The 12903-nt window shown below is 41.4% G+C and overlaps 1 protein-coding gene across 1 annotated transcript in view; it reads right to left on the reverse strand.

Moving 5' to 3' along the window:
- LOC133151103 (glycine receptor subunit alpha-3-like) overlaps window positions 1-12903 on the reverse strand; it is a 90500-nt gene that overhangs the window by 23035 nt on the left and 54562 nt on the right. The window contains exon 6 of the mRNA XM_061273859.1: window positions 12812-12894. Within this exon, the coding sequence (XP_061129843.1) occupies window positions 12812-12894 (83 nt within the window). The remainder of the gene's footprint in view (window positions 1-12811; window positions 12895-12903) is intronic.

Raw genomic sequence — 12903 nt, forward strand, 5'->3', positions numbered from 1 at the left:
AAGTATAAAAGGAAATCTGAGAATAAAAGTAAAAGATCTTATTTACGTTATAGCTATTTGTCTAAGAATGTGTTATTTATGTAATAGTTATTTGAATAACTCTAAATGTTACGTCAGGCCCGTTCTCAGCTCTTCGTTTGTGTTTATGTCACGTTAGCATAGCTATCGTTAGGGGTGGGCAATTCCGGTCCTCGAGGGCCGGTGTCCTGCATGTTTTCTATGTCACCCTGTTGCAACACACCTGATTCAAATGGTCAGATAATTAGCAAGGTCTGCAAAAGCTGGATAACAATCCTGATCATTTGAATCAGGTGTGTTGCAGTAAGGAGACCTATAAAACATGCAGGACACCGGCCCTTGAGGAACGGAATTGCCCACCCCTCGTTTAGCATGTTGTTGCTCGTTCATGGCTGTTCTTCTAGTTGGATTTTGTCGGATAAACTTCCATAATAAACTTACATAAATAACACGTTTATCAAACTATCTGTTAATTCATTAAATCCACGAATCGTCCTTTATCGAAACAATGCCGCGTATGCACCGCGCCGCTGACGTCTAAATATTCTAAATATTCCACAGACCCATGTAACGATATATAAAGTATATATCAAATAACTATCATATAAACAACAATATTATCAAACCATCTGTGTCACTCCAAATCATTAAATCCATCGATCAAATTCCTCGTCCTTTGTCAACAATGGTGCACGTGCGCCGCTGACGTCAGCCTCGTTGTTCTTCCACAGATTAGTATATACCGTAATTTTCGGACTATAAATCGCGTTTTTTTTCATCGTTTGGCGGCTTATACTCAGGAGCGACATATATATGTTTTTTTTCACAGATTTTACTTGATCATTAACACATCACTTACAAGTATAGTTGACCACTTCACATGTTATTTTTAGTATAGTTGATCACTTCACATGCTTTGATATCTTTATCTTGAACATGTTCAAAACATGAAAAATAGAGAGAAAAAATCAAATAAAGTAATTAACACTTTAAAGCGCCATATCCTCTGGACGAGAAATTTGATCGATGGATTTAATGATTTGGAGTGACACAAATGGTTTGATAATATTGTTGTTTATGTGATAGTTATTTAAAATATAGTTTATATATCGTTGTATGGGCCTGTGGAATAATTTGAACTGCGGCGCGGCACACGGCATTGTTGACAAAGGACAATCGATAAAAGACGAGAAATTTGATCGATGGATTTAATGATTTGGAGTGACACAAATGGTTTGATAATATTGTTGTTTATGTGATAGTTATTTAAAATATAGTTTATATATCGTTGTATGGGCCTGTGGAATAATTTGAACTGCGGCGCGGCACACGGCATTTTTGACAAAGGACGATCGATGGATTTAATGAATTGGTGTGACACAGATGTTTTTATTAACGTGTTATTTATGTAATAGTTTTTTTTAAATAACTGAATGTTACGTCAGGCCCGTTCTCAGTTCCTCGTTTGTGTTTGTCACGTTAGCATACCGTATCGTTTAGCCTGTTGTTGCTCGTTCATGTCTGTTCTAAGTGTTGGATTTTGTCGAACAAATTGCCCCCCAAAATGCGACTTATACTCCGGAGCGACTTATATATGTTTTTTTTTTTCACTTTTTTGGGCATTTTATGGCTGGTGCGATTTATACTCCGGAGCGACTTATAGTCCGAAAATTACGGTAACTATATTGTAGCGTTAACAAAGTACCGGGAAAGACGTGGGTTTGGTAAACGGCTCTTTATTGAACAAAACAAGAGTTCAACGAGCCAACAATTACTGAACTGTAACGATAAAAACATATACAAGTTGCTACATGAAATAAAATATTTCAAATAACTATCATATAAACAACAATATCAAACCATCTGTGTCACTCCATATCATTAAATCCATCGATCAAATTCCTCGTCGTAGGTTTGGTAAACGGCTGTTTTTTTAACAAAACAAGAGTTCAACGAGCCAACAACTACTTTTTTTTTTTTTTTCGGTATGGCGCCGTAAGTGGCTGCCTCCCAGCAGTGTTCTCTCTTTTCCTCGTTATTTCTTTCTTTTCTCCTTTTTCTTTCTGTCTTTTTGTCCATTCGGCGATGCTGGTGCCTTCTACCGCACCTCGGTATCTCTTCGGATCGGATATTTTGTATTATTTTTTTTTCTTCCTGGGACCGGGATCATCGGTCGAGACCGGCGTAACTCTACGGCGGCTTCCTGCTTATCCGGCCAGTGATGACCGGGTCCCTCGCCTTGGCCTTGCAACCGCAAACCCTGTGGGGACTCCGCTCCCTCGTGCTCGTCGGAACCAACGACTTTCGCCATGCTAGCCCCGTGGTGACCATCTGCACGTGCACCCGACTGGGTGCCCAGGACGCTGCTCACACGTTTGCCTACTCTGTGATGTTTTTCACCGATTCACGACCACGGTCCATTGGGCGCCGTTGAACTGGACTGCCCCTACACCTGTCTATGGACCCCGTGGAGGCTATTTTGTGTGTTTTGGGGTGTTCTCTTGTATTGAGGGGTGCTGGTTGGCCGCTGTTACTTTTTTTCCTTTGTCTTTTAGCTTTGTTTTGCTTTGATGGCTTTTATCTTGAGCACTTTCTGCCTTTCTTTGTGGCGCCGTTGTGTGGCAGCCTTATGAGAGCCTATTGAGTTGCGCTCATGCCATCTGTGTGTCTTTTGTATACCCACTCTGTGGTATGAATACGGCTGGGGCCTGAATTTCCCCACCCCTGGGGATCAATAAATATACAATCAATCAATCAATCAACTTGAACTTTAACATATACAAGTTGCTACACGAAATGAAATATATCAAATAACTATAACATAAATAGTTCACCGCCACACGGCCTCAAGCACTGGCGTGTGGCGGCGTGGATTTCCATCCCCGGAGGTGGCACTTCCAGCCTCGGAGGTGGAAGAGAGCTCCATAGAATAGGACCGGGCGTGCGTAGAAGCCATGCCCGTGCCCCATCCACCGTCCCCAGACAGCCACCCGGCCGAGCGCCGGCCCCCGACTTCCATCCACGAAGGTGAAAGAGAGCTCCGTAGAGTAGGACCGGGCGTGCGTAAAAGCCATAATAGTATATCAAACCTTCTGTGTCACTCCAAATCATTAAACCCTTCAAACTCTTCGTCCTCAGTGTCACACAAACAAAGCCGCTAATGATGCCAGTAGTACGTGGGGCCCTTCGTCATCTTCGTCATCCCGTGATCGAATCTTTTGTCTTTTATGTAAGTCACGAGATCTCTCCCATACAGAGCCGCCTTTTTCACGTCCACACGCCTTTTTCACATGTCCGCACTGATCGCGGTGGTGCCTTTACGGGCAGTCGGAGAAATCAACGCCAACAAAAAAAATTACATCCAGCCTAGTTAAGACCATACCAAAGACTATAAAAATGGGACCCATTGCCTCCCTGTGTGTTTGACGATCATTGGGACTTAAAAAAAACAAAAAAAAATTAAAAAAAGTCGGGTGCGTATTATACATAGGTACAGGCTTTTTTCCAGCATCAACATGCCATTTTTAGGGTGCGTATTATACATGGGGGCGCATTATACACGGAAAAAAACGGTAATCATTTAAATGACCATGCTCTGACTAGGATGACCCAGCTTGAGAAAGATTAAAAATGGTAAAATGGAGAAACAGAAACCACTGAACTATGCAAGAGGAGGAAGATAAAAGATAAAAACCTGCATTAAGATGGTGCTCTATGGACCATTTTTTAAAAAGCGGAACAGCTGGTAAAAGCTGGTACATGCCTAAAGCCATACACAAAAGATGAAGTTGGTCTTCTTTCTTAAGGTTCTATTGTGTGCATGCCCGTGTGTGTGTGTGTGTGTGTGTGTGTGCGTGTGCGTGTGCGCGTGCGTGCGTGCGTGTGTGCGTGCGTGCGTGTGTGCGTGTGTGGTGGGGTGCCAGCATGTGTCATGCATGCAACTGAAAGCCAAAAATGAGATACCAAAAATCAAATGATGCAGTATTTGGAACAGTATATGAAATCAGTTCAAAACAGCCTTATTTTCCTTGCTTGACAGGTTCTGTAAAATCTGTAATTAAAAACCATCAAATTGTTACAATATCCACACAAGACTTTCATCAGAGGCGTAGCCAAGGGCAGCGCCCCGGTTCGGACTCCCTGCGCCCCGGTTGAAAAAAAATCGAGCTTTTTCGATTCTTCATTTTCATGCCGTTTTTTTCTTTCGGTCTTGCGCGAACGTGTTTGCGCTATTCTATGTGCGCGATGTTATCCATTCACCGTTTGCCTCCCTGACCCGGATGTTGTTTTAGCAATCAGCGAACGGCGTGGGTGATGTTAGATTTTTTTTCCTGTGGGCGTGCGCCCCTACTGGAAAAATTCCTGGCTACGCCTCTGACTTTCATGAACCTTTATAATAGTTTTTTACATTTCATTGTTTTTTTTTATACACTTTTTTTGTATTTTCAAACAATTTTGTAGAAATTTTAACCCTTTCAGAAACGTTCTTATTTATATGAAAAAATAAGAGATTATTAAATTTGAGTAAATACATTGTTACAATATATATAATAACATGAACCTTTTATGAAGTGTAAACATGGCTCCTCTCTGCTCTTGCGTGCTGGCCGGCTGGCGCGTCCCCTGTGTTTATTTTTAAACACTCTATTGTACTTTTAAATACATTATTGTATTTTAAAAACTTTTTTGAAACATTCTCCTTTAAATTTTGTATGAGCCCGTGTTGCATTTGGTTGTCCTGCCTCATTCGTGACAAAATGAAGTGCAAATCAGAGATGCTGCCAATTCTGCTGACGTGAATGAAATTACATAAATAACACGTTTACAAAACCATCTGTGTCACTCCAATTCATTAAATCCATCTATCGTCCTTTGTCAACAATGGGTGCGCGCCGCTGACGGCGCATGCACTTCAAAATATTCCACAGGCCCATATAACGATATATAAATTAGATATCAAATAACTATTATATAACCAATAATATTATCAAACCATCTGTGCACTTTAAATCATTAAATCCATCGATCAAATTCCTCGTCCTTTGTCAACAACGCCGTGCGTGCGCCCTGACGTCAGCCTTGTCGTTATTCCACAGATCTAGTATATAACTATATTGTAGCGTTAACAAAGTACAAGGAAAGACGTGGGTTTGGTAAACGGCTCTTTATTTAACAAAACAAACTTACAGGGGTGTAGCGGCGTGGACTTCCAGCCACGGAGGAGGAAAAGAGATCCATAGAATAGGACCGGGCGTGCGTAAAAGCCATGACCGAGCCCCATCCACCGTCCCCGGACAGACACCCGGGTGAGCGGCGGCCCCTGACTTCTATCCATGGAGGTGAAAGAGAGCTCCGTAGAGTAGGACCGGGCAAAGTCGTGGAACAAAAAGACAGGGTGACATTACCAAAGACAGGAACAGAGAGCAAACAGACATCATGACAGTAACACATGCAATGATCCGACGGTGAGCGAGGGGCAGACAGGACTTAAATACAAAACACGTTACATCGATTGAGGTGACACAGGAAGAGAGGGGCGACGCGAACAGAAACTATGGCAACCTAGACACATAGCAAAACTGGGGACGAGACATGACAAATCTCCCCCGAAATAAAACTTGTAATCACCTTTCTTCTTGTTTGTTGTCAATCGCGCATCGCATTCAGCCATCCTGTCCCAACACACTTAGTCAAAAAAATCCATAATTGACAACACATCGTTTGATGCGATGGTGCAATCCTTGATGGTGTGTTATTGTCAAATATTGTTTGTTTTTTAATCTCCATTGCGGACCGGACGTCATGCAGAAGCAGTATGACTGTGCATACGCGGAAGCAGTATGACTGCGCATGCGCACTATGGGTCAGCTGCGCAGAACGGATGCGCAAGACACGTCAGCTATTTACTAATTAGCGAGAGTTCGGTTTAATTAGCAGTTTCATCAGAATGGATAAGAGAGCAAGTTATACTGTAGCATTTCGAAAGAAAGTCATTGAAGTGGCAGAAGAATTAGGCAATAGGGCAGCTGCGCGCCAATTTGACGTCAATGAGTCAAACATAAGACTCTGGAGGAAGAAAAAAAATCAATTTGATACAGCGAAGGCTTCAGCAATATAGTCCTCTTCTCTTCTTGACTGACAATGAATGTGATAGTTTAATACAATCAGCAAATAACAAAATGCGTATTACAGGTAATATTTTATTTCACAACACTTTGCCTTGTTCCTTTCGTCTCTGCTGTTCACTTCAAACACGCTCCATACGAGCGCAATGCTCTCGTATCAGACAAGGCTTGCTCGATCACCTGCTCGTTTGCTGTCTGTCACAATGTACCCTACACAAATCCGAAACATTTGTTGCGGCTCCGAGTCACGACGAGGGGCAAGTTTTGGTTTCCAAGGGTGTTTTTATTCCTCTTCAACGTCTCTCCCATACAGAGCCGCCTTTTTCACGTCCGCACGCCTCTTTCCCGTGCGCGCACGGAGCGCGGTGGTGCGTTTACGGGCAGTCGGAGAAATCAACGCCAACAAAAAAAATTACATCCAGCCTAGTTAAGACCATACCAAAGACTATAAAAATGGGACCCATTGCCTCCCTGCGTGCGTGACGATCATTGGGACTTAAAAAAATAAATAAATAAAAAATTTCAAAAAAAAATAAAAAATTGGGTGCGTATTATACATGGGTACAGGCTTTTTTCCAGCATCAGCATGCCATTTTTAGGGTGCGTATTATACATGGGGGCGCACTATACACGGAAAAAAACGGTACTTTCCTCATCCCAGTAAGCACGACAGTTCCATATGGTTTCAACATACATGTTAGCATTGGACGTTTAGTTTAGCGCTATAGTGAATGAATGAATTTGTGTGTGCGCGCATGTGTGTGTGTATGTGATGTGTGCGCATGTGCATGCAAATAAGTACATTAAAAGAGTATGTATGCTGACCCCACGCCCAAAACCTAAAAAAAACCCTTCCAAACAAAATATAAAAGACAGATTCAAGATTTTTTATTTGCCATGTTTGGGCGTGCCAAACAAGGAATTTGATATTCTCAGGCACCCCCTAATCTTCTGCCCTCTGGGAAGAGGTATAGGAGCCTGCGCTCCCGCACCACCAGACTCAACAACAGCTTCATACTCCAGGCTGTTAGGATCCTGAACTCGCTTCCCCTTTCTGCGTAGCGTCCTGTACTTTTGCGCTACGCTTACACAACCTTTTCTACAGAACATCTAATCGTTGTATTCATTTCTTCCTACATCATTACTCACTTTACCCTTAAATTTCAACATAATCGATTTCTTATGAAGGTAGTATATAGGCCTGATTGGGGCGCCTCAAAACGGAATCAACTTTGTGACGTCATATCCGGGGCGCCATATTTCTTCCCCAGGCAGCAAAAGTGCCGGTCAAACGGCAATGTTTCAGGCTATATATCTCTTGTCCCTAAGAGGTGTTGTGTTATTTCTTTTTTGATATTGTACATTTACTTTATACTAAATCAGTGCCTGCGTTATACAGGTTGACCAAAGGTACCCTTTAAAACAAGGAAACGAACAGAGACGGATCGTGACACTTCCAGTATGACCAGGCTACAATGGATACAGAGAGGACACATCGTACACATAATATGGACAATCCAAAGGTAAAGCATCAAGAGCAGGATCTTATTGCACTACCCCAACCATAGAACACCAGAAAAAACTCTCTTTCAAACCTATACCAGAAACATGCAATTCAGGTGTATAACACTCCATATGTAAAAGTTCATATTATATTTGTTATTTCATATTATATACGTAAATTATTATTATTATTATTATTATTATATATCATATTATAATTAAATGGTAGTGGAATTGGATAAAGGAAAATTTCTCCAAAAAATTCTCTGTACATGTACGCGTGTTGCATTTCCTGTGCTCTCAGCATCATTACATCACAGTAAGATGCATTATCTCAGAAAAAAAATAATCTCAAATAAACACATCACATAAATTGAGCTATGTATGGTGTGGTTAGTGGGGTAAAGCAGAAATTTTACTAAAAAAAAATCATCTGATCCTGTCAGGCCTGATCCTGTCAGACTGCGTTCCCTGAATTAGCCTTCACAGAAATTAGTTTACCATTTGATGACTGAGTCCTTAAAGGTCTGTAGCTACATGGCACTTTTTACAAATGACATCAGTCATGACATCAAATCGTGCTGCAGCTTGGTACAAAATTGGGGTACGGGCTGGTGTTTCAATCAGAGATATTGCTTCTAATCTGGTTTCTTGACCCTATCACCACCACTAATCACAAATAGATAACACACCTTTCATATAAAAAAAAAAAAGCAGGTGGATTGTCCCAGGGTGCTGCCCTACCGCTGAACTATTTTGAGTAGGAAAAACATAAAGAATAAAATAAAATAAAAGGAATTACAGGAGGACGCACAGTGGGTGGCGCACTGGTTAGCACATCCGCCTCACAGTTCAGAGGGTGCGGGTTTGATTCCACCTCCGGCCTTCCCTGTGTGGAGTTTGCATGTTCTCCTGCCTGAGTGCCTGCGTGGGTTTTCTCCGGGCACTCCGTTTTCCTCCCACATCCCAAAAACATGCATGGCAGGCTGATTAAGCCCTCCAAATTGTCCATAGGTGTGAATGTGAGTGCTGATGGTTGTTTGTCTCTGTGTGCCCTGCGATTGGCTGCCTACTGCCCGATGACTGCTGGGATAGGGTCCAGCACGCCAGCGACCCCCGTGTGGACAAGCCGTACAGAAAATGGATGGATGGATGGATGGAATTACAGTAATACATATTTTTTAAATCATATGTATATCTATTCTTAGATAAGCAGCACAAATTGTATATAGTTTATGATGAATAAAAAGGTTTTGTTGGTAAGTTGTTTGATTTTTCGCAAGGGCACAAGAAATAACGAGATACATGGCGCCACATTGCAGAGGATTTGCTGCCATTTTGTTGTGGACAACAAGGGTTTTAAAAGGGTAGTAGCGAACCAGAAGCCTAAATGCGGGTTTCCTTCATGAGCGCATTTTAGTCAATCTGTATTAGATTGTCTTTGCACCGATGCACAAGCTCTCATCCAACAGAACTTTATGCAGTCAGAGTGTATTGCAATCACCACAAATGGCTGGACTTCATATACAACCCTGAGTTATATTACCAATACAGGACATATAATGAGTGAATGGGAGTTTAAAAGATATGTCCTAGGGCACTATTGAATATTTGGGGAATTGATTATTCTATCAATTATTCCGCCTTTTAATCAAACAATCATTACAATTTTGTTTGCATTAAGTTATATTAAAAACATATATCGATTACCAAATCGAAAACCAATTGTTTTTGTTAGTTTGGCATTATTTAAAAGTTAAAGAAACAACTGAACACCAGCTAAAGCAATATCACAAAAAGCATTAATGGTCATTGTTTCCCAAAGTAAACGCATATGCTCTTATTTTGATAAACAAAGCTAAATCAGTCTGTTTTACAGCAGGACTAGAGCTATCAAATAATTCATACTTTTGAGAGTCTGAAATCTGTATTTAATAATGACTCTAAACGATCACTCAATTATTAAAATTGATTACTTTTGCCTTACTTTTACTTTTGTACTATGTCCTACAAAATTTAGCACTTGGGTAAATTTACACTGGAACCCAATTGCTGTAGATCAGGCATGTCCAAAGTCCGGCAGGCGGGCCAAATCCGCCCCCCGGTCAGATTTCATACGGCCCGCAGCTTTGGTCTTATAATGTATGATTTATGGCCCACCTGCACTGTCAAACTGAATGAAAAAATCATGAAACTTGAAACTGTAAGTCCTTCTATTACCAAAGGGTGGCAGCACCACCCCTCTCCGCTCATTTCTGCCATGGCGACTGCAAAGAAAACGAGGAAAGTTGACATTGAGGGCTGTCGCTTTCAAGAGAAATGAGAATTACAATACTTCTTAACTGAAAATCAAGGCAATTTTGTTTGTCTAATTTGTAAAGAGACACTATCAGACTAAATATGCTAACACATACGACAAGCTAACAGAGCGTGACCGCGCTGATAAAGTGAAGCAGCTCCAAACTGAACTGGCATCACAACAGCGATTCTTCACGCGGGGTTGCGAGTCAAAAGTAAATACCGTAATTTTCGGACTATAAGTCGCGGTTTTTTTTCATAGTTTGGGGGGGGGGGGGGGGGCGACTTATAATGAGGAGCGACTTATGTGTGAATTTTTTCAAAAGTTTTCAAGAAAAAATTAAAAAATGAAACCGCGATAAACGAACCGCGATGTAGCAAGGGATTACTGTAATTTGAATTTCAAGTGACGTCAGCAGCGCGGCACGGCGGTTGTTTACAAAGATTGAACACGGGATGACGAAGATGATGAAGGGCCCCACGTACTACCGGCATCAATAGCGGCTTTGTTTCTAAGTGACACGGAGGACGAAGAGTTTGAAGGATTTAAGGATTTGGAGTGACACAGAATGTTTGAAAAACTATTATGGTTTTTACACACGCCCAGTCCTACTCTACAGAGCTCTCTTTCACCTCTGTGGATAGAAGTCGGGGGTCGGCCCTCAGCCGGGTGGCTGTCCGGGGATGGTGGATGGGGCTCGGTAATGGCTTTTACGCACGCCCGGTCCTATTCTATGGATCTCTTTTCCTCCTCCGTGGCTGGAAGTCCACGCCACCACACCCCTGGAAGTTTGTTTTGTTAAATAAAGCGCCGTTTACCAAACCCACGTCTTTCCTTGTACTTTGTTAACGGTACTATATAGTTATATACTAGATCTGTGGAATAACGACGAGGCTGACGTCAGGGAGCACGCGTGGCGTTGTTGACAAAGGACGAGGAATTTGATCGATGGATTTAATAATTTAGAGTGCACAGATGGTTTGATAATATTATTGCTTATATAATAGTTATTTGATATATAATTTATATATCGTTATATGGGCCTGTGGAATATTTTGAAGTGCAAGCGCCGTCAGCGGTGCGCACCCATTGTTGACAAAGGACGATCGATGGATTTAATGAATTGGAGTGACACAGATGGTTTTATAAACATGTTATTTATGTAATAGTTTTCTTTAATAACTCTGAATGTTACCGCATTCCTACATGTTTTCCAAGTTTCCCTCGTTAAACAGACTGATTCAAACGATCAGTTCATCCTCACGTTCTGCAGGAGCCTGATAATTGAATCAGGTGTGTTTAACGAGGGAAAACATGTAGGAATGCGGCCCCGAGGACTGGAGTTTGTGACCCCTGGTTTAGCCTGTTGTTGCTCGTTCCTGTCTGTTCTTGGTGTTGAATTTTGTCGAATAAATTTCCCCCCAAAATGCGACTTATACTTCGGAGCGACTTATATATGTTTTTTTTTCACGTTATTGTGCATTTTATGGCTAATGCGACCTAGTATATTCCGGAGCGACTTTTATTCCGAAAATGACGGTATTACTAAAGCAAGCTACGAAGTGGCCATGTTAATACTGTTGATGTTATGAACCTGTAGACGTGACACAAAATATTACTTTCTGAAAGATATTGTAAATGACAAGAGCAAAATTAACTTGTTCTTAGTTAATAACAATAACAGACAAATTTGCATTACTTATAACTCCTGTTTAAAATGTTCATGAGGCAAACATAATTTTAAACTCATGTAAATTTAAGGTATTTAATACAGTTTGTTCAATCTTATCTGACTCTCATATGAATGAAAGGCAGAATTTGTGTTTTTAGACTTGTTCACATCTGCCTGAGTGGGTTATATTTGGTTATTTTGTCATTTGAAAAATAAAGACAATTGCGACAATGAAATTTGTTTTATAACAGTGTGTATTTGCATGAAATGTTTGTAGTTAAAATGTCAGAAAAACGATTGGCCCCCGGGCCCCTTCACTTTATTAAATCTGGCCCTCCCTTGCAAAAAGTTTGGACACCCCTGCTGTAGATCATAGGTAGGCAACTCTGGTCCTCGAGGGCCGGTGTCCTGCATGTTTTCTATGTCTCCCTGTTGCAGCAAACTTGATTCAAATGATCAGGATTGTTATCCAGCTTCTGCAGACCTTGCCTGACCATTTGAATCAGCTGTGTTTCAACAGGGAGACATAGAAAACATGCAGGATACCGATCCTCGAGGACCGGAAATGCCTAACCATGCTGTGGAAGATGTGATAAAGTCTGCACTTAGTGAGTGGGACCTTGACAACATTTAACATCAACAATAATAAATATTGTTGTTGTAATGGGCAATGCAGGAAACATCAAACTAGCAGTAAACAAGGCTGGACAGTCTCCACACGAAGTGTTTTGCTCACACTTCAAACCTGGCACCACAAGCCCGGTAAACGTAGGCAGTGTGAGTATGCTGTGACGTTTTTTTTCACTGTGGTACATCTGCCACAGCTGTGCTAACCATTAATCAAAAATCTTACCGTGCATAAACTTACAATGGTTGTAGTGACTAGATGGAACAGCTTGCTTGACATGATTGAGAGATGCTTGGAACAACCACAAGCTGTTGCTACAGCTCTTTTAAGTGATGATCTTAGACACAATGCACGTGACCTCTGAAATCACAAAATCCTGAGTATTTTGTAAAATTTCTCACACCATTCACGGCTACCATTGAGGAGTATGGTGAGTCCCAGCACACCAATCTCTCATTTCAAATAAATGATTCAAGACAGCATGGTATGTAATGCCAGATACCCAAGCCTCATTGCACAAATTAAGCCAGCTATATTAAAGTGGTGAATTTGTGTCCAGTACTTACAGCTTTCCAACTGCATAATGCAGGTCTGAACATCCATGGGGAAGTTTTTTAGATCCATGGGACATGAGAGCGTTAACGTTAATCTGAAAGTG

Source organism: Syngnathus typhle, linkage group LG3, assembly GCF_033458585.1.
Source record: "Syngnathus typhle isolate RoL2023-S1 ecotype Sweden linkage group LG3, RoL_Styp_1.0, whole genome shotgun sequence".
Classification (NCBI taxonomy): domain Eukaryota; kingdom Metazoa; phylum Chordata; class Actinopteri; order Syngnathiformes; family Syngnathidae; genus Syngnathus; species Syngnathus typhle.